This window comes from Gymnogyps californianus, chromosome 4 (genome assembly GCF_018139145.2).
Source record: "Gymnogyps californianus isolate 813 chromosome 4, ASM1813914v2, whole genome shotgun sequence".
Taxonomy (NCBI): domain Eukaryota; kingdom Metazoa; phylum Chordata; class Aves; order Accipitriformes; family Cathartidae; genus Gymnogyps; species Gymnogyps californianus.
Window position 1 is genome coordinate 20,489,365 of NC_059474.1, and position 23,281 is coordinate 20,512,645.

A 23,281-nucleotide genomic window follows, 5' to 3' on the forward strand; every position below is an offset into this window, starting at 1 on the left:
AACTCTTTTTGTATTTTTCCATTCCTTATGAGGATCATAAATTTAAATTCATGCTGAGAATACAGATGTCACAAAGATGACCAGCTAATATCAAGTTAACCCACAAAGGCAAATCTAAACAAAGCCAGTTCAAGCACAAAGAAGTAGGCTCTGTGTCACCAAGATCATATTGTTATAAGGAATTAGAATAGGTACATAACCTTGATTTTTAAATATGTTGTAGTTTTACTACCTTTGTGTTCTGTTTGTATCTACAAACCCTTGTTATCTGTTCAGGACTGGCTTGAGAAAGGCTGTAGGGCATAATATTGGTACTGGAGAGCTGCAAGGCACTGTCTTCTACACTGTAATATAGTTCAAACAATAACATGCAAATGAAAAGAAACACTGGGAAAGCTGGTCTTTGAAGACTTGAGCAAGTTACACTGAATGCTATGCATACTACAAATTCAGGTCTCACTTGACCCTCTCCCAGCTCCCTGCACACCTTCAAGCAAGTCCTTTGTGATAAACAATGGATAAAACTGCATTATCACAATATACTTATGTTTAAAATAAAATAAATAAAATTAACTTAAATGGGAAGAAAAAAACCACCTGAATAATTAAAAGCCGCAACATTTTTATTCACGTTTTTAAATCCCGTAACTTTAAAACTGTAGTTGAGGGAGGGAAGTTATCATTCATTATTTGTTTCATTTTTTACTTCGTTAACCACCTCGACTCTCAAATTCAACCTCTCACTAGTTTGATCTCTGAATGTACTTTTGCATACAGCTCCAGCTGTGAATGTTACACACATTTGGCTTGAGTTTAAATATTTCAATTAACAGAGACAACAGGAGTTTGATTAATACCAAATGGCAGATTTTGAGCAATGTTCCATATAACTTGCTAAATTTAGCAATAAAATAGATTGGTTATGTACAAGTAATAGGATGAGGGCTTAATACAAAGCTCACTATATATATTTGTGATCAACTGCTCCATATTTTTGAAGGGAAAAATTATGCCTCCCCTGGTTTTATCATCTACTAAAATTTTGCATTTTAATGCAAAAAAAAAAAGAAAATTATCACATGATGAAGAAGACATGCTTATCCGTACTTATTTGTAAGAGGAAATACCACTAATAAAATATATGAAAGAAAAGAGAGAAGGAAGAGAGAGAAGGAAAGTCTGAGATCATTAAAGCAAGGCTAGGTGCAAAATACATAGTAAAGGACAACAGAGCAAAAGCAGCATACAAAAATATATAAGCAGCTGCACTTACTGGTATCCTGTACAAGCTTCTTTTGTCCTACTGTTTTGAGCATTTATTGTAATCAAAGTATTCTAGAAGTTCTGTAACCCATTGTTTTGTTTTCCTAAGAAGTAAATGCAAAACTCCAGCCCAGTTTACACATTCTATGCCATTTACTGATAACAAAAGTTTGTAATACCTTGTTGTCCCCTTGTACTTCTCCCAGTCTCTGTTGAAGCTCTCTAATCTCTTCTCCAAGATGTTTATTTCGATCTTGAGCCTCACTCAGTAGTTGAGCAAGATTTGCCTAGAAAAGGAGTAAATATCAGTCAGAAGTCAGTGCCTATGGAGAGAAGTGTTAAGTGGTGACTGAAAAGAAACCCTAGACTTACTCCTTATCTGCCAACAATCTTTACTTTTATTGTTGTTGGTACCCAGACTTCATGCTTCATTAGAGAGATAACAAAAAAAGTCACTGGGGTTCCTTTACCTTTACTAGTAGGAAATACATACAGCATGTGTGCATACACACTCCCAGAACAGCACACAAACCCCAAACAAGACAAAGCGACAACATCTACACCAGTTCTGGTATCTTGGCTGGTGGGAAGAGCAAAATGCAGAGTACTTTGACAATATTTATACAAAGTTGCCAAAATAATAGTTTTAAACTTGCATATACTTAGACAAAGGACACAGCTGAGAAATAATTATGATATAATTATATTCCCTCATAGTGTTTAGAGCAGACTCCTGGCCAGTAAAGAGGATGCCAGCCAGAGTCCCTGCCCCTACACAGAGCTGTACCATGGATATCTAGTAGCACAAAACTTCAAACGTGACCTGACTTGTGTTGTTAGCTAGTATGTAGACTTCTAGAAAAACAGAGGTGAAAGCTAGAGATAAAGAACAACCCTACCCCACCCCCAAATAATCCAGGTCAAAAATTATCATTCACATTAACCTACCAAGTTAGCAGGGTGAGCAGTCTGGTCTATAATTTTACAATTAAATTCCATCAGCTTGATCACTAACCAAAAAATAATGCAATCTCCTCCTTTTCTATCTATGATACCTGAAAATGAGCAAATACTACAGATAAATTTATTATATTTTTACCCTAAAAATATCTCACAAATACACAAACATTGACGCAGCATAGGAAAAGTCTACCAAGGACATCTCTTCTGAGAGAGTTATAATCAGAGTGGCTAATGTGCAGCCTTTCAAGACATTGCCTATGGACAGCTAGGTGTGTCATCCATTGCCATAAATCTGAAGAGTATAAAAAGAAATGAAAAAAGAATTTTCAGATCTTCTAAGCATGACCTGGTAAAGCCCCATGAGTCAGTATTTCTAAGCTACCCTTACACATACTCCCTGGGTTTGAGGCCAATGCATGAACTGACTGTTCCTAGTTCTCTCTTGGTATTTTAGGTTTAGTTTTAGATTCCCTACTTGCTGTGCTTCTCTTTCAACTCTCCCATTTCTCTATTGTGATATCTCTCTCTCTTTCAGCCCTGCTCTTTTACCCAGTCATTCTCACTACCACTTGACAGTCTCACAGGATGTTTTTGTGAGTTTTATCTTTAAAACTCATACGCTATCAAACCAACAAGGTGTTTCATAGCCATTCCTGCAATCTTTCCCCTTGTTTACTAACAACTGCTATTTCCACATGTCCTGTTTTATTTTTAAGAGAACTATTAACACAAATGTATTAACATGAATATTAACATGAATATAGCTATGCATGCATCTGACCATTTGCAGGATTAGACTATTAAACCATTAAACTATAATCAACTGGAACTTTTGTATGCTACTATACGAAGAAGCCAGCTCCAAATTCCACCTGGTGTAAAACAGCAATAGCTTGAAACCTTTAAACAGGAAAAATAACTTGAGAAACCGATATATCCTAGTTGACGAACAACAAGCCTAATTCACTGCTACAGCTTCTGTACTTCTGGTACTCTGAGATCAAAAGTTCAGAAGAAAGTAAGGTAAGTTTCCCACAGTTTTGGAAGAGATTAAAGTATTTTTTAAACTACTGATAAACCTGAAGACTGCAAACAATTTGGGAAAAGAGTGTAGTAGTAAAAAACGTAAATAGCCAATTATAGGGCCAAAATTAAGCTGCCTCTAATTTTATTTTCAAGACACCAACCATTCAAGCAATGCAAAAGGTTCCTCAAGTATGCTTTGGTAGAATGATTTTTTTTCTACACATTAAAAAAGTGTGTAATAGTCACTCATATATTGAATGAATCAAGGAGCTTCAGAACACATTCAGTCAATGGTTTTGAGAGGTACTTCTTAATGGCTGTTTGAAAGAAAGAAAACAAAGAACCCATGTTTGCAGGAAATAATTGTATTTAAACTGAAGTATCTATGGCTACTGCTCAGATGCCTTTTTTTTTTTTTTTTTTGAAGAAAGCTGACTTTCAGTAAAGGCCATCCAACCACCAGACTGAGTTAGTTAAAAGGAACACAATTTGCATAAACCTCTCTGAAACACTTCTACTTATAAAGTCCCTTTTTATGATGAATTTGAACAACTCCTAACACTGCAATAGCATGTGTAATTTCAACACCTGGGAAGAACTTAATCTAATCAGTGTTTACAGCCACAACACCAGGATTCTAGCAGTCTGTAGTCAAAACCTGGCTCCCAGTAGCTACAGGAAAGGCATTATCATGCCTATACTAAATCTTCCTGCTCAGATTTATTTCCTTTAAAACCATTTCTCTGGGATTGCAATTCTATGCTGAATTTTATTTGTCAGTCATAAATGACTTAACGTGACAAAACCCTTTATACTTGAGACAGGGATTTTGGAAGAAACTTTAAACGAAGAATTTTAGACACCAAAATAAAACAGCCTCATTTAAGCACGCTAAGAGCATTACAATAAGCTAAATATAGACTTGTTCCTTAATGCAAAGCTTCTATTATACTTCTGTTAAACTAAAACAACCAAACTATGTCACAGAAGTAGTCTCCAGCAATTATTCATTTCCCTGGCTTAGAGGTTCCATACAACGAATAATTTAGATTGTTCTCAGTTTTAAAGGTTTTGGCAAGACCTCATTAAAGCTCTCGGTTAAATGTGCATAGAAGGAGAAATACTTGATTTTCAAAAGTGCTCTACTGGGCTTAAAGAGAGCCGGCCAAGAGGATATGTTGAACAACACCTGGACTTGGTACCATTTCTTTGGCATATATAAGAAAACATATCATATGGTTGAAAGATGATAAAACTAACAATGGAGGACTGCCTTCATGAACCTGTAAGCATGTATTTTTTTGAGGAAAGGGGAGAAATTTATGCAAGGAGAAAGGCGATTCATTTTTCCACCTGGCAACTTCTTTTCAATATTCATAGAACAAACACAGAATTCACTTAGAAATTCAAGACAAGTTACTTCAGCAGACAATAAAGCTCATATCATTTACCTGCGCAACAGAGAACAACTCTCTGAAAATTAGCCAAATTCAGCTTCTCTAGACTCAATTTCTTCAACAGTTTCTTTTGATTCTAGGTGAAGCCTTAAAAAGACTCCTGTAACTGTCAGAGACTTCTTTCACTCACACTATTCAAAACTAATTCCAAAGTACTGATGAAGAGAGATTTCTGAGCCATGGGTAATGGGAGGGAAAGACGCAGAGGTCTATACCTTTCTGCTGCCTCATCTTGTCTTGCCTCTGCAACAACCCGCAGCAGTGGAAACTGTTTGTTTCTCCTACCCTCTCTCAATGCAACTGTTTGTAATACTAAATAACAGATAGTGCTTCATTCAAGTCTCTGATTAACTGGCCAGTATCAGACAATCTTTCTAGAGCTCTGTCCACCTCTGGTGACGTTCAGTTTCTGGCAGGTATTCTTGAGCCTCTGCAGCATGACAAGCTATTTGTTTTACATCCATCTGTCACAGGAAGCTTGTATGTGTCATAGAATCATAGAATATCTCAAGTTGGAAGGGACCCATAAGGATCAGCAAGTCCAACTCCCTGCTTCTTGCAGGACTACCTAAAACTAAACCATATGACTAAAAGCGTCGTCCAGACACCCCTTGAACTCTGACAGGCTTGGTGCTGTGACCACTTCCCTGGGGAGCCTGTTCCAGTGACTGACCACCCTCTCAGTGAAGTATGATTTGAGCACAGTCCAAACCCCCACTGCAGTACTAGACATAAGAAACTGTCTCCATATTCCTTTTTCCTCTGACATGATCATAGCCAACAATCCCACACAAAGCTAGGAAGGAAAGAGAAAAAGATTGATGTGAGAGTGCCAAGTGGGAAGTGCGTACCTGTATTACATAGGGGAAAAGAAACACCATAAATCAGAACAGACCAGAGAGTGAAAGATTCAATGGGATGGGATCACAGATCTCGGCCTTTTCCACTTAGACTTTGTTAAAATTTGCAAGAACATTTTTGGGATAGGTGGGAGAGAACCTTACTTTTAGCTACAGATGAGCATCTGAAACTACTGACAAAAATACCTATAAATATTTATTAACATAAGCCAGTGAATACCTGTCAGACAGCAACAGATCTTTGCTCACTACTGACCGATGACCCAAGAAGAAGGCGGGGGCGGGGGGGAATAACTCCAAACAGTCATCCCTGGCATTATGCATTACACTTGAATTTGGCTCCTTTAACAATTTTGCAAATCTAGCCACACATACATACAGTGTTATTTTTCTTCACACCACTTTAAAAATGATGGATAGTAACACAGTCTTTAATATAGCTCTCAATTCTCTTGCACATAAATCTTATCCGACACTAAAAAAAAAAAAGAATTTTAAAAAAAGGACTTTCTGCCTTTAGATACTGCCTGAAACAGTAATTTGGCAAGGGGGAAGAGGGGGAAACTTCCAACATACCTTTACAGTTTAAAAATATTTTTAAATACAAACAAGCATTTCTATACTGCAGTTTACAGTCTTTTATGTTTCTTTCAGCCACACCTTCAAACAAAGAACACCACTGAATTATAGGGCTGACAGAAAAAAAAGTTTGATGAAACATTAAGCACACTTGATGGGTGTGACTGATAGCAAATTTAATTGCAGTTTCTCCTCCAATGCATTTATATGATTGCAATGGCTGAATTAATACAGAAAAACCTGCTTTGCTTACCAACTACCACTGTTCACTCCAAGGTAGAAGAACTGATGACCTCCCCTAGTACTAGCTTCCTTACAATAAAAAGCAAAAATTACTGTATTTTTCTCTTTAAGTTGAAAAACCATGTAGAGAAGACTTCTGAAATTATAGGTCCTGGGCATACTAAACAAAATACACTTCATATGGGTCATATTTCCCCACAGAAAAACAACAGCAAAAATGAAAGCCCTGCCAAGCAGTCACTTGACAAAAAACAAGAGAAGAAGAAAATCCTCTCCTCCTCTGAGTATCTGCCTCTCTGAGAACCAGGCAGGAATCCCACCACAGAAGCACACCAGTCAAAATCTGACAAGGCTCTGCAGAACAAGACAGACTCACTCGCGCTCACATACCTTCAAGACACTCAGCAATCGGAATTTTTATAGAGCTCATTAATAGAACCAAAAAGCCATTTTAGCAGTAGACATATAAAATGAATACTTTTTTCCTGCTTTTCAACCAGTCTTCTGTGTGTTAGATTAGCATAGTGTTGTACATGACCAAACACCACCGAGACAGACCTAGAGCATTTGTCGAAGGCTGCCAAAGAAAATAAGGTTAGCATCAACTACAGACTCTTTTATGAGGCCTGTTTTTGCAAAGCAACTTGTTAACATACATCCTAAGCAGCAAAGGAGGGTGCCAGTATGAGCTACCAGTATCATGAGAAGTTACCTGGCAGAAATTCCTTCACTGTGAAGGTTCAATAAGGTACTTCAGTCTCCCCATACTTCATATAGGCATTAAATTTTTATTGAAAGCAGACGAATGTAGTCAAAGAGAAATCATTAATTTGTACTTATACAAAGACTACTATACTAGGATAGAAGAAAAGATTGTTTCATTGGCTTGTTTTATCAGAAATATTTAGCTGCTTTGAGATCCTAAGGACAACTTAAACTTTGAGATAATGCACAAAAAGAATCAAAATCCCTTAAACATTTTGAGTGTTGTGACTAACCAACAGACTATTTATTGAGAGTATTCAGGTGCAGAGGTGTGGACAAGTGTCTCTCTATTCCATTAAGGTAAGACATAGCAACCAGAGGAGAGGTTGTTGTACACGTCAGGTCTGAACAGCACTCCAAATTTTAAAGAAGGACTACCACATCTATTATTAGAATCAACATGTCTTCTCTCCTAGTCTCATGTTTACTGCAGAACCCATGTGTTGAAGAAACAACAGTGTCACTTCACAAAGCATGACTCCTAGTGTGGCTAAGAAGTTCTAGGGTTTGCATACTGCCTCCTGCTCCCATCAATGGAACAACAAATTTCAGCGTGCAGAAACCAAAATCTCTCTACCAGCTACACTCTCAGAGCAGGCACATTTTGAAACCCATGGGAATATTGCTCTCTGATGCATTGCAAGGGCAAACGATCTCACTGTTTTCCATCTGCTGCCTCACACTATGGGAGTCAAACACACGCACCTACAAACCAGAGCGAAGTGCACAGGTCTAAGTTTGGCACACGCGTAATGTTTTTCATCTTCAAACTCTCTGAAGAGAGGACGAAATCACATTAATCTTCACAGCACCCTCGTGAGATAAATACAAAATGATTGCTTACCCTGTAGTGTATTTTATCTGAAGATTTTATCTCACAGGACTCTGAATGCAGCTTTTGCGCCTTAGCACAAGACTAGCAAAACTTCCTGAATTCATTAATTACAAGAAATAGTCACACTATAGTCACACTAGTCATTTCGTCTGATGACGTCAAAAACGGTCATAAGGTAATTCCTGAAGCTTGTTTCGAAAGTGAATTGTGACAGCTGAGTACGTTAACCTAGAAGCTGGAAGTGGAAATGAAAGGGATCAAAACGGGTCCATTTGTGGTATGTCACAACATACTGCTGTCTGGAACCTCCGGTCCTTCTGATGTTCTGCTTGCCCCAAAATGCCATGCTCATGAACTTATTCATTAGCAGAAGTCAAGCTGTCTGACCAACGTCTCAGTGAGCGGGTAGCACGCTGCTAGGACTATGTCATCATTATGTTATGAGGCTCATTATTAGGAGCCTCAAAGAAGGTTCTATGACCACGGGACCCTCTCTAAGGCTCAACAGCTGCTTGGAAGACACAGGATCCACTTGACTACATGAGGCAAAAGTATCTTTGCCAACAGGCTGGCCAACTTCATAAGGAGAGCTTTAAACTAGAAATTATGGGGGAGGGAACAAGGAGGCTTGGGATAGGGTAGGCAAGCCAAGAGCCTGGGATGATGGGAAGAGAAGGGACATAGCAATTCACAAAGCAACTGAGCTGAAGTGTAATGCCTTTGAGCATAGGCATGTAAAGCAGCAAGTGCCTGCAGAACAGCCTTGTGGGGAAAGCTCTCAAGCTGGTACTGCAGAACCAGCACACTTGGATGCCCCTCGGAGGCCTCTACTGTAACATATGCAGCATGGCAAAGAGTTCAAAGTCTGTGTGCAGTTACAGGGCTACTATTTCATTGGGATCATGCAGAAATGGTGGGATAGCTCACACAACTGGAGTGCTGCGATGGAAGAATACAGGCTCTTTAGGAAGGACAGCAGGAAGGCGAGGAGGGGTGTTGCCCTTTATGTGAGAGCGTAGCTGGAATGCATGGAGCTCTGCCTTGGGACAGGTTAGGAGTCAGCTGAGAGCTTTTGAGTCAAGATTAGTGGGCAGATCAACATGCGTGCTGTTGTATTGGGTATCTGCTATAGATCTCCTGATCAGGAAGAAGTAGTAGATAAGGCCTTCTTCACACAACTGCAAGAAGCTTCATGTTCACGGGCCCTGGTCCTCATGAGGGACTTCAGCCACCCCAATAGCTGCAGGTATCTGAACACCACCCCCTCCCCCTTTTTTACTGTGAGAGTGGTCAAACGCTGGAACAGTTTGCCCAGAGAGGCTGTGGAGTCTCCTTCCTTGCAGATATTCAAAACCTGACTGGACATGATCCTGGGCAACTGGCTCTAGGTGGCCCTGCTTGAGCAGGGGGATTAGACTAGTTGATCTCAAAAGCTGCCTTCCCACCTGAACCATTCTGTGATCTTGTGATGTTTAGCTCCATTTAATTTGATGCCTCACACATTTAAAATACAAATATAAGCCCTCACCAGTGAGTATATGCATTGCAGCTTTATTCTTGACACACAGCCCCACTGCAAACCCATTATCTCCAACTGAGTGGTCTCACTGAGATCAAATTAAGCAAAGCATATTTAGGACTGCGGCCCAGCACAGTCATTTTCCTAACCATGCATTTTACTTCACCTTTGTTTATTCAAAGGATATCATTTGTATTAAAAGAACTTCCATTTCATATAGAAGGTCAAAGGATTCACTGATCTGTTATATGAATGACAAAGCTTCTCCCAAACTGAAGTCATACTGAAAATGCAAGCAATGTAGACGAAAATAATAGTCAGCATAAATCAAGCTAGAAATCCCATCTATGTTTTCTTCTTTAAGTTTCCCAGCATGGCAACACTGTCCAACAGATATCCAGTATCTGTTTGCCAATGTCACAAAAATGTTCTGTATCACAGCAAATGCATGTAATTGTATACCACTGCAGAATGGTAGAATTTCTATTTATATAGGATGCACAACAGAGGCTCTGTAGACAGAGCAACATTTTAACATGCCTTTCAAAATGGGAGTGTCTATTGTTTACCATCTCTGGTGAATTTTAACATCAAAATCAACTCTTCATTATTCCTATCCTCCTGAAACATTTCACCTCTCCATTACTTATCCAAAAATTACCCTACACCTGACACCACAAGACATTGTAAAACTACCTTCAACCGCAGCATTTAATTGTGAACGTTTGGTAAGAGGGGCCAGGAAAGCACTGACAGCTCACAGGCTGTGATAACACCACTAATGGTAAAACACCTACTGCAGGAAAAGAGATTTCAGCAGCAGAGTTTCTCATTTCCTGCTTTTGTTGGTTGGCAGAAAGCGATACACATGGAGCAATCTTTGGATTATGTCAGAGACGTGTACCACTGCACACGCAGCTTTCAGAGGGAAAACACTGCAGAGCACTGCATGTTAAAGACACCTCTAAGTAACACCAATTTTACAAAAACACATTCTGAGTTAACTGCTTGCTGATAGAAATTGCCTGGTTACATGGTATTTCCATACAACACATGAAAATTCTGTGTTGCAAAACAGGGAGAGAAGGCACGGTGTGGAAAACAAGGTATTTTAAGAAGTCACAAAGCATAATTGATCATAAAGGTGAAAAACGAAGAGATGAAGGAGAAGAAAGTAGCAATTACAACCCCCCTATTACATTTAAGGTTCTAGATTGCAATTTCAACAGTAATTTCTCAGTTGCAGTAAAGAAACGCAACAGATAGCAAATTATTCAGCATATCATGTTTTCATCTCATTTCCGACCATGAGAACAGCATGTATTTTTGTGTCACACAAAATTCATTATAGGATCAGGGCCTCTGTTTCTATAAAGTAACTGAGGTCACAAACTTCTCCCAGCAGGCAACCAGGCTTCCAGGCAAAAAGAGGATGGAAAAAGTGCACAAGAGCACAGAGAACTTCACTCTTTCTTAGATGAGAAAATGTTAAGAAATATACGTACAGTAATAATGGAAAAATATTCATAACTTTATTACTCTTTGATGCATTTCTCAAAGCAAAACTATACTCTTCTTCAGAAAGGTTGCCCTAACTACTCCAGATTATCTACCTTGTATGCTACAGACACACTTCTCAGGAAAATAAAAACTCAAGAAGTGCACTAACAGCCTATTACTGTACAACCTAAAGTATATATTGTCCTTGGGGGAGACCTATAAATGACCCCATCTGAGAACAAGACTTTCTTTCTTTCACTGTTACTTAGCATGAATACATAACTTCCTCAGAAAAAAAGACTCCTAGCTAGATTATTAAATGATTTCCAGGCACTTACCATGATAAGATTTGCCAAAACTTAATATAATCGCAGCTTCTGAATTTAGACTAAATTTTCCTAGTGTTTTAGAAACAAGTGTCAGATTTATTTGTTTTGAAAGATGGAAGATGAATTAGAACAACATCCATTGGATGATAAATCTCCCTTCCTGCTTATCTCTGTAATGACCCATATACTGCATTGGTTTTTTCCTTTTAATTGTATATTCTTCAGCTCCTATTTTAGTAGTCAGAATGCATAAACCTGTATCTGCTCATAAACTTTTATTAGAACTCTGTTGAAATAACAGAATTTCAAATAAATTATGCTAAATAATGAGGAAGTTAAATGATTTTACACCGAGCCGCTGACTTCTTGGCAGCTATTTGTTTAAGTGCCTGAAGGAGTAATTATATTGCCTCTGAAAGTTTAGTTTAAGCCCCTAAAACTTTAAGAAAATAGCAAAAACTACATGCAAACTCCCAGGGAAAGGATGATGAGTAAAACTTCTGATCCATTAAGAGAATGCAATAACCAAGTTTTAAACATGGTTAAAAGACTTTCAGGACTAGCAATTACAGTAACAGTTTTTGTTCTTTTGGGTTGTCCTCCTCTCCCTGCTCACACATTGTGTTTAGGGTGCCATTTTTCTCTAAAAATTAAGACAATTTTAAGATGTGACAACCAACACTCCACAACAGGGACACACTACATGGATCTCCGGGAACAAAAAAAAAGTGAGCAGGCAAAAAGTTTTTCAGGGGAACCATAAAATGCAATTACCATTGTTCTTACCATTTATAACTCATAGAGCCCAAGTGACCCAGGAGAGTACCTAATGGAAAACAGTACTCACAACAATAAATTAACAATTATGGAATGCAGACAATGCATTCCTAGATTGCTTTTAAGTATGAGAAGTCCTGTCACGAACCCATTTTAGGACTCAATACAAGAAGGATAAACAACAAGGAGAACAATCTACACTGACCAATTTCAGTCTCAGGTGAACATAAAGGCAATAGCCATATATTCTAATTAATGATAGTTCAGATATTTCAGAGTGAAATATGTTTAGACAAAAGCACAGTTTAAGACTGAGCTTTTCAATAGACAGAAATGCTTGCTTTTTACCAGATTTCTCAGTTAATATTTTCACGCTTTTGCGAAGTACTTTTGTAGCAGATAAATAATGTCAACTGAAAAATAATTCCTACCTGTTTCCTCTTTTCAGGTGGAAGGGATGGATCTCCATCCTACAAATAAATGGACATATTTTATTGGCAACTTACTTCTGAAGCCAGCAACTATATTAACTCTGTGGATCAAATTTTAAAACACATATTTTAACTAAAATGTTATCAAAATTGTTTCTAAAATACTGCATCTTGATTAATACCAGTAATATTAATTTCAACTCAAAAAATTGTCTAAGGCTGAAGATTTGTTTACATTTCTAGAACAGCAGGTCATTACAAATTTATGTTGCATTATTTTTCATAACGGTACATTAAGTTGCTGTGGAATAATAATACCGCAGTCAGTTTTTAAATGGAATTATGACTGAAACTAATTTTCTCAGAGCTCGCACTGTCTTTCTGTGTCTTATATAACAGGCACTATCTCATCAATGCAGAACAAATGAGTAATAATATGATTAGGGCTGTACAACTGCAGGACTATTGTAAACAAGTATCTGAACATTTCTACAGCAGTCATTATGGACTTCTTTACATTTTTTTTTGAGGTTCACCCTTGTCCCCCAATTATACAGTATTCATAAAGAACAACCTACAATCAGCTCCCGATACTTCTTTTTCAGAGACTGGTGTCGTTCCCGCAACTGGTTGGCCATAAGCTTGTACTGGTCTCTTTCTTGTTGACAGGTGTCCAGCTCTTTGGAAAGGATTAGCAATGCCTCCTTTTTACTTTCGAGCTTCCTTTTGCACACTAGATACTGCAGAAGAGAAAAAAACCCGTAATTGTAACAAGCCATTTCTACCCCAGCCATACTGGATTCAAGAGGCTCAAGTTTTTCTTGAGCTTCTGCATGAGCCTTCTTGTGAGCCTCTTGAGCCTCAGACTCTCTGCATGAGATCGAAGTCTGCCACAATTCGTCTTAGCTTATTAATAACAATCACGGGAAAGAAATCTGTTGTATCAGAAGCCTGAAATCCATTTGTAAGGCCACATGCTCACCTGACCACTGTGAGTTAGAAAAATTCAGCAATTCAAGTTTCTCCTCTTTTTCCTCATATGCAATAGTAGGAGGAACCTCACAATTTAACCAGCAGCCCTGGGAAGGCTGCTAGAAGGAAGAAGCCTTTGCAAACTCCCTTTTCTACTTGTGTCCACAATACCCAGCTCTCAGTTAGCAACCAGCATTTCCCACCTCATTCCCCTTTCCCTCCTCCTCGTCCCCGCTACCAGCGATGTCCTATGGGCTCAGCCTCCCACCTGGACAGTGAAACAGGACCATGTTACAGCAGAAGGGGTAGCATGAGTGGCAACCTAAATTCACCTTGAGTCTGAAACAATTACAGTGTGATACCCTATCGGCACAAGCAAAAGAAACTAATTCAGCTGTGATACTATACGCACGTGCTTGTTGAGTCAAAAGAATGGGAAATAATGCAGGAATATTGCAAACACCTGAATGAGGAGGGAAAGCAGAGGTGAGCCTTCCCCTCCAGCCACTGCCTCTTATGCGTAGGGCTCATGCACAAAGCAAAGCAGAACTTGCAAATCTTAGCTGTTCTGCATTAGTCTGATCGGCTTCATTGCCTTTCCCCACTGACAGGAAGAGAGAGTAACATGTATGTCACCCTTTCCTGCAGTGGCTGAACGTTATCTATCAGAAGTTTCAGGCAACTTTTTTCACTTAACTTGATGTTCAATCAGCAGATTCTTCCTACCCACCACTTGACACTGCTCATGCTAAAGCATGTATTTCTATTTCTGATGTTACTCACATAAAACGTGGCGCTAAATACTTTCTGAATGTGCTCTGCAAGAGACCAAATATCACAGCAGTCATGAAAACAATTTATAGTTTCATTATATACTCTGACAAGAATACTTTGTCATTATAGGCTCTTGCACAAAGCAAGAGCATCAGCACTTCCATACTGTTCAAGTCAGTGCTGTTCTTTGGGACAAAAATCATTACTCGTATGTACTACTTGCTTGGAATTGACTTTGTTAACCTCAATTTCAAGTCAATGAGAAAGAGAAAAGTGAGTTTGGTATGTTAGTACAGTCAATGTTTTCCAAAAATGGTAAACGCTTAGTTGCAAAAAAGCAGGAAGGGAATGAGAAAAGCAGTTCCGAGAAGGATTTGAACTCTCAAAAAGGACACTTCCACCTTGGATTAATTTTATTTCTGGCAATACTGAAGTTGAAAGCCTGCCATAAATTTTCTGGATTATGATGCCTTGGCATCAACAAAGGCAACTGTACCTATGTACTTATGTCCTTACTGATACCTTACACAAATGTCAAGTCCTCTGATAAAGCACTGAAAGGTATTAGAAGCTAAACTTTAGTATTGTCAGCAAGTGATTACAGTGACATGGTAAACTGCTTCAAACTTGATAAAATAATTCCTTCCCTTACAGTGAAATATTTGCCTCTGACAATATCTCTTCTTCTTTTCCAGTTTCATCTCATGTCTTAGTCAATTCCAAAACATGCCTTCACTAAATTGTTTTAAATACTAACAATCTGATACAGTAATTGCAAATAAAAATGAGTAAAAGCAAACCTCACAATCACTTTAAAAAAAAACAACAGCCCAAATCCCTGAACCAAGCAGCTGTCCTGTTCCTTTAACCACCAGGAAGAACGAAGCTGGCCCATCCAGCCAACACCTACGTGGAGCAGAACAGCCTATACAAAGTACACAGTGGGAGGGGAGCAAAGCTAAACACCTCACCTTACAACACCCACACCACCAGCAGGTGCCTTGCCACGAGTGCTGGTATATGAAACAGTGTACAAGAGAGTTGGAAGCTAACTGGAGCATGTGGATAAGACTATAAAAAATAGTATTTATCAGGCAGGAGACGCAGACCTAGTGCTAAACAAATCTTGCTTCTGCCATGAGTCACAGCTCTCCACAAAGGACACACTCAAAGCATAAAAGAAGGCTTCATCTTTCACAGCACCACTGGTGGGGGCAAGGGAATTCTCCATTATCTATTAGGTTGAGGATAACGAACCATAAACAGATTGTGGGGACAGTTGTGTTCAGGGTCTAAATGAAAAAGAATAATGATCTCCTCCTTGTTTAAAGTATATTTTAACTTGATGAATTATATACTGATGATGTGCCATACGGAAGGAAGGGGCTTGGCATCTCTCATCAATGTACTGTTTGGATTTTACTATAAAGATGACCACCTAGAAGACTTTTTGAAGCCATTTTTGCCTTTGGATATATTGACTTTCTCAAATAAATGGGATAAAAATAGTAATAATGTATTGTAATTTGTTGCCATGGGCTTATGGTACAAGAAACAATAAAGCCACAGCATTTCTGTGGAATTTGATTATTCGACAGAGCTATGTTTCCAACTCCCATTACCATTTTTGAAGGAAAAACAAATTATATAAAGACAACTGTACACCAGAAATGGATTCTACTCAGGGAAACAACTCAGTCCCACCAACAATTTCCCATATACGGACAAGTCAGTGCAGCAAAATTGGTATGCTGTCAAAAGGAACGTAGGAGTTGAACAGTCTTTTTGGAGCAATGCAAGCAATAAGGAAAATTTTCTCATATAGTCTGAGAAAAAGCATTCAATAGATGCTTCTGGCATTCACATAGAGATTTCTTTCTCTGCAACTGAAGGAAAGCCTACGTCTCACGTACTGTCTATCAGTGAGACAAACAAGTGAATTGTTATGCACTTTAGTTACTACAAAATATTCTTATTGTCTTTTGTTTCTTTTAATCAATGTTCCAAAATAATCTTTGAGTTTAAAAAAGTTAACCAGGAACCAGCTGCTATACTTTCAATCTAAACGCTACAACGTACAACTTTTCATATCTGTCTAGTGACTTTTATCTACCAATTCGCTGTTATCTGCAATAAAGCAAATTATAATTGCTACAAGGAAGATCATAATAATTAAAGGAATATATATGACATCCAACATTACTGCCTGAACTGCTTTACAGCTAGATAACTACTTTAGTGAAATTGAGTAAAAAGAGACTGACATTACAGGAGAGTGTAGCTGCTCCAAGGTGACCCTCTATATCGAACACTTACTATTTGTCCATTGCTATTTTTAGTGACAAATCTGGATAGATCTCATTAACAACGCCGTAGACATGGTCTAATAATCTGATGAAGCTGGGACACTGTCAAGGTTTTAGACTTTCTTTTTTTAAACCAACAAACACACCGAATTCCTATCACAAAATAATTTCTTTTAAATTGGAGCAAATTACTGGCCTGTACTTGGGTATTTAATGGCAATTAGGGCCAAGAAGGAAAATGCCTAATCTTCTGAGGGTAAAAGCAGAGATACTATCTCCAAACTGTGATTCAGAATCACTGTGGATCATATTCTGTGTTCTCTCAACACTCCAGGACATAGTGTCCTCCCAAATGTCGATGGGCCACCACATTGTACATGGGCCTGGAAACCTATCATCCACCACGCTCTCAGAGAAACCATGAACTCTACTCACCATCTTTTGGACAAGAGATCCAACTGCTACTGAACTGCCTGAAGTTTTATCAAATTTCTCCTCACTGTACTCTTGGAGGCAATTTTGTTGTGGAAATGACAAACTGAAGAGTCCCAAAATGCATTGCAACGTCACTATTCGGGCTGTTTGTTGACCGTGTTGCAGTAATGTTGCTCCCTTTGACTTCAGATTAAACTGTTCAACTTATTTGAAAGAGTCAAGCACTCAAACCCAGAGAAATACACAATTACTGGCCATTTGCCTGCCATCTCATCTCATGTCCTTATCTCTGATAAAACCTGAGACAATGCAGTGTCCTTGGTTTTATCCCACAATATCAACTCTGCTTTTCCTGCTGCCCAGCGCTCGCTTCGCTAGCTACCTCCTGAGTGCTGAAACACAAAGCAGGCTGGTGTCATTCACTGATGATGTAAATGATACAAGCAGCTGCCCAGAACATCGCGTCTTGTCTTGATGACAATATTATACCACATCATCTTCACCAGTCATTTAGGAATTACCATCATTTGATTAGTCAAAATAACACTATTTTGCGATGTGGCCCTGCCCTTGAAAGTTCTGTATGCTGTGCACCGGATTACATTATTAATTTCTCCGTGTTTTTTCCTCAACATCCCTGTGGGTATCTTAGTCCAACCTGGAACATGGAAACATGAGAAGAAAACACTTGTTTTGTTGCCTGAAAGCCCAGCATGCAAGTCTCCATAGCACCTCTCCCGTAGCTCCTGAGAACTTTGGAGAGCAGTAAGTCACAGTGCCAGCTCTTATAGTGTTTCCACTTCCTTTTCCAAATGACAAAGCCATTACAATGCCAACCCAACCACCTAGGGACCTCAGAGCATCCGCTCCACTTTGTTCTTCCCTACAGCCCCTGGCATTTGCCTGCATTCAGAAAGGCTCTGAAATTAGTGGCTCCAAAGCCTGTCGAGTCCTCTCATATAGGTTTGGTGAATTACACTTCAAGCTCTGTTTGAAAAGGCAACGTGACAGAAAGGTAGAGAGAGATTACAAACAAGAAAATCTCACTAATTTTCCTTCCTCTTCTCTCTTGTCCACAGAAAAAAAATTTGTGCAACCAATGGGAAAGGTATGCTCTGCCAATTACAAGCAGGTTTGGTTTCTCACTCTTATTCAGTATTCACATCTGGAACATTTAGCTATTTCAACTAGAACTCCTGCTCAATAGTTGTGCATTTGATAAACAATTCCCCAAAACTCTTTCTCCAAGTTTTAAGTTGGTGATTACTAGGCAAGGGAGCTCAAGAGCACAAGCATATCACTTCCCTCTGTAGTGCCAAAGACCACACGCAGTTAATAATCAAGAAATACCCTCTTGAGAATGACAAATTAAATGGAGACTAAATTTCTTCAAACTAATTTTAGGAGGCACAGTCACATATGAGTAGCTGTAAATAGCACACAGTAAATGCTCTAATGTGTGGGAGGTGACAAGGAAGAGAGAAGCATTTTGACATTGGATTTAATTCTAGAAGTTGGCAAATCTGAGGGAGAAGCTAGCAGAAAGGACGGAGGACAACCACTTTAGTCTTATGGGTTTCCTAGGAAACCTTTCTTGCTTCCAGTGGAAAACACCGCCAAAAGTACACGTTCTCCAAGCAGTATTAAATTAGGACTAGTGCCAACTCTCAATGAACTGAATGGAAGCACACTCACTGACTTCAGCAGAAAGGAGACCAAACTCGTAGAAGTCAGCTCTCTAAAGCAAGGACAGAGGTGGTCTTGCAGATTATGTAGAAGTGTTTTTTCCCTGCCACACATGATCTCCCAGTACTGTTCAACTCATCCCACCACCCCAAGATCATGCTACCACCTACTCCTTTCTCTGTCACTGATTTGGTCATCATCCTTAGATCAAATGATTCCAAGACAGATGACATGGAATTCAGGCAAAAACAGAAATCATACCCTTTTCCACAGCAGAACATACAGAGTTGGAAGCTTCTACAACCTTTCAAAATGAAGCCCCCAACTACCCTCGAACAGAGTTCACATATTGTGTTTTTCATTCATATTCATGGGATTTAGTTATGTTTCATCTCCCTTATAGAGACAGGAAAACTGAGCCACTAAGGAGTTGACTCACATGAGATTGTGTAAGTCAACAGCTTAGCATACCCATAAACATGGCTGTCAGGCTAAGAAGTAAGTATGGACATTTAAAAACACTTAAAAGTAAAAAAAAAACCTCTGCAACCAAGATTTTGGTGACCAAAATTATTTTCAAGAATTCTGTTCTCTTCAGTGAAGAGTACGGTATAACCACCTTTCCATGACTGTCTTCTAGCAGTGCACCCAGCAAAGCAACTAATAACTGTCACACTTTCCTCTTTTCATCCTCTTCCAGATGGAAGAGGTATTTTGTTTGCACTAAGGATTTTATTTTTTTAAAATAAGAGACATTCGAAGGCATGTTCAGAGGAATGGGCCGTACTCTTGGGATAGTATTTTGAGATTTATGAAGATCACTTGTTTCTGGAGGACTTAGGCCACCATCTCAGTCCAGCCAGCAAGAAAGTTCTTGCTACAGCTCAGTTTCATTTGTGTCAAACAAGCAATTATTGACCAGGTCTTCATCCTACAGCTTTACAAAGGCTTTTAAATATCCTAAACATGGGTCATTCAGTGAGGTAAATGTTAGACAAAAACCCAGACTCCAAGGAAAAATTATGTGGTAACCAAACAGAGTACTTTACTTTTTATGTATATTCATCCACCATCAATACTTGAACTCAGCTAAAGAATGAGCAAAATTTACATGAATTCTCACTCCTGAAGCTTGTTCTTCTGCATTCAGTTTGCGAGATTATCAATGGAAATAATGACTCTTTCTGCTCCTTCAGTATTTGCTAAGTTGGCTTTGTCCCAGCATTCCTTCCTACGTCATCCAATTCAGAGTTAGTTTAAAGACTGTTCAAGGCACATGTGGTGCAAAGATTGTTCAGAGTACCAAGTGCACACTAGGCCTGAAATGCATGTGGCTGTAGAGTAAGTGGGAAAATACATAAACACGGAGGCAAAAGAACAAGCAGCAAGTTGGTGATGAGCATAATAAAAGTAGAGAAAGATACGTGAAAGGGTACAGAGCAAAAGACACTGAAATGGAACAAAAGTCAAAAGGAAAAAAAAAGAGTAAATACAGAAAAAGACTGGAACACACCAAAAAACCCAAGCATTCTTTTTATCTAATGAAGAAAGAAGAGCCAAACTACAAAAATATACAGCTATGTGTACAACTGTTTGTGTATGTATATATATAAGGACCAAAAATACATCCTACCACTTCTCTTAACACCTGCAATACCAGACTTTTAAAAATATTACAGTTGCTTTGACGAGTATTTCAATTACTCCTACCTTTCAAATTTGGAGGACTGAGCTTGTGGAAATGAAAAAGAATGTGAACATGGATCTGAACCCACCAGCTTCTGGTCTTTTATACCAAGATTTTGAACCCAATTCTATGTTTCAGCTGTCCAGCATCAGCAACGTGAGAGTGTTTGTTTAGAGCTACCATGTCTTTTCCTGCCTATGTTATCTTATATTTTGAAAGCACTTCAAAATGTTTATGAAATGCATAGAGAACAAAACTTAAATTACCTAGCAGATACCGAAGCTAAGAGGCCTGGAGAAGCTCTGTACCACTGAGGGATACAGTAAACTGGAAAAACTTATTACAAGTTACTTCAGAAGTTAGAGCCACTTTCTCACAGACCCATTAGGATGTTGGAGTTAATGGGTAAATTGCACGAAGTTAATCACAACAGCCAAAGAAAGAGGAAGGCAAAAGAGGGAAGCCTATATACTGACAGCATGTGCTACAGACTTCACGCAGAAAAACAGGCTGTAAGCCTGCTGTGGGAACAGAGAGAAAGGAAGGAAAAATGGAATATAAATCACTAGGCCTCTAATTGTTCCTGAAAAAAAGAAATTATATGTATGCTTAAGTATTTGCAAGAATGTAGCTTAGCACAGTCATTAAACTTCGCTACAATCAAGACGCCCCTAAACCAGAAATAAGGGTTCAATTTCAGGATTGAGTTTTTAGGTTAAATGATATCAAAAGTAAAAAAGTTCCAAAGTAACTCTAAATGACTTTTTAAAGCCAAGAATAGGGATGTTTCCTTGGAATACACCTTGTGAATTGTCTCTATCTCTTACCCTTCCCTGCCATGTGACACCACCCGCACCTCCAAATAAAACTCCATTTGGGAAATGAGATATCAGATGCAACACTGCATGATCAGGATACTACTAAAAGTACACTTTTCACTTTCTTCTGGATTATTTTGTGTGTTTGCAAGAACTGTGTGCATAGGTAGACTCTGATTCTGGAGGTACTGTACTAGCACAGATCTGGGCCCACACAAACTCCCACTGAAATCACCGGGAGAAGTGACAGGTTCAGGACCCTGAACTCATGCATCTCTTTGACAGGTCAGGGCCTTAAGCCATGCTCACATAATATAACAGAGGCAAAGCCCTCCTGCAATCAGAGGAATTCACCTGTGTGCATCGTACCCTACGACAGTAGACTCAGTCAGGTTGATCTAGGCCCGTGCCATTTGCACAGAAGTTTTGTTTGCTAGCTGTAAATATAAAAATACTATTTTTATAGTTATGCAAAATTAATGTAATGCAAAATGCAGTGCAAAAATCAGCATGCCAACCTACTTCAAACTTCATGGTTCTGACTATTAAACAGACTTGACTTTGATGATATTACTTTAAATTATACTGACCTAAAGTCGTTTTGAGTTTGGTAACTTATCCTACATGAAAATGTGTACCTGTAAACATTGTGGATCTTTTAATGTGGACATAGTAGATGATAATAAAATTTTCTACTCTTGTATTCTGAAAATCCTCCACCTGTTGAAGCTCATGGCCACTGTGCTATTACAGATTTTTCTCCCATTTTATAAATGACACTATGGGTCTCAGAACCCTTGCATTTGTGATTCAAGTGAAGTAAGAAAACAAAGCATATGCCAGAGGAGCGAACTCACAGGAGGAAACCCGCCACCCACGCTGGCTGCCGTAGCAGGGCTGCACTGCTGCTGGACCTCCCCCCGAGCTGGCAGCAGTGCGAGGCCCGAGGCCGCAGCCCCGCGGGCCATCGCCACAGGTGAATCCCCGCCGACTTCAAACCAACAGCAGGCTCGGTGCCTAAACCCCTGTTTTCTGGCAGCCACACGGCAGCTAATACACGCGAGAGGTTTGCAGACACTCGTCCCCGGTATTTAGCAGCCGCGCAGGGGGTCGCGGCCGGCGGCGTGAGGGCGGTTCGTGGCAGGGCTGTGCCACACGGCAGACGTGGCCGTACAGCTCAGCCTTGCCAGGCTGCAGTACAAAGCCCCCCCGCCCCCGCCGGCTCCACCTGCTGCCACCCCAGCCGCTGGGGTCGGGGCCCCTCTCGGCTCCGGGCCGGGCCGGGGTCCCTTCCCGCCGGCTCTGGCCCTCGCCCCGGCAGTTTCCCCAAGAGGCGGGGCAGCAGCTGGGCGCTGCGGCGGGGTCGGCCCGCCCGCCCCTCTCCCCCGGCGGCCCCGGGAGGGGCCGGTGCCCGGCGTCCAGGCCGCGCCGCGGGAGGCAGGGCGCCCCGGCCCGCGGCTGCCCCCGCCCCGCCGCCTCACCTCGCTCACCAGCCCCTGCCAGTCGCTCTCGCTGCGGTGGGAGCTCATGGCTGCGGCGGGCCGCGGCGGCATGCGGCGGCGAGCGGCTCCGCCCGCCCCGGTCTTCCGCCGAGGAGCCTGCGGGGAGAGGCGGGGCCTGCGGCCGCCTCTTGCCGGCCGGCCGGGGACGCCCAGCGGCGTCCCGGGCACGGGCCTGCTGGAGCTGGGCCTGCGGCGGTGCTTCACCGCCCGCGGCCTAGCGCGGCCCTGCCCGCGGAGCGGTGCCGGCACCCAGGCCGCCTCCACACGGCGAAGTACCCCGACAGAGTCGTGCAGGGCCGCGGTGCCCGGGCAGGAGGGCTAGTGTGCTGAGGGGAGCGTGGGTCACACCACAGACAGCCACCTGGGGCTGTGCAGAAGTCTGAGATGCGTTGCCCAGAGAAGCGTCCTCCTCTCCTTACGTTCTCCTCCTAATTAACAGCAGGGCTCTGCTGCCATCCCAGGCACTGAACAGCCAGACATACCCGTAGAGCGGTCAACGAGGGGACGGGCATCAGGATACTGTATTGCAGAAGAGACTTTAATATAAAATCCCA

General features: G+C 40.5%; 1 protein-coding gene across 1 annotated transcript in view; it reads right to left on the reverse strand.

The window, feature by feature from the left end:
• The window catches only part of CCDC149 (coiled-coil domain containing 149), a 53,353-nt gene extending 30,589 nt beyond the window's left edge, over window positions 1–22,764 (reverse strand). Inside the window, exons 1-4 of the mRNA XM_050895647.1 lie at window positions 22,707–22,764; window positions 13,126–13,287; window positions 12,548–12,586; window positions 1,443–1,550 (exon numbers count right to left, since the gene is read on the reverse strand). Of these exons, the coding sequence (XP_050751604.1) occupies window positions 1,443–1,550; window positions 12,548–12,586; window positions 13,126–13,287; window positions 22,707–22,754 (357 nt within the window). The 5' untranslated portion in view covers window positions 22,755–22,764. The remainder of the gene's footprint in view (window positions 1–1,442; window positions 1,551–12,547; window positions 12,587–13,125; window positions 13,288–22,706) is intronic.
• Window positions 22,765–23,281: the final 517 nt, after the last annotated feature.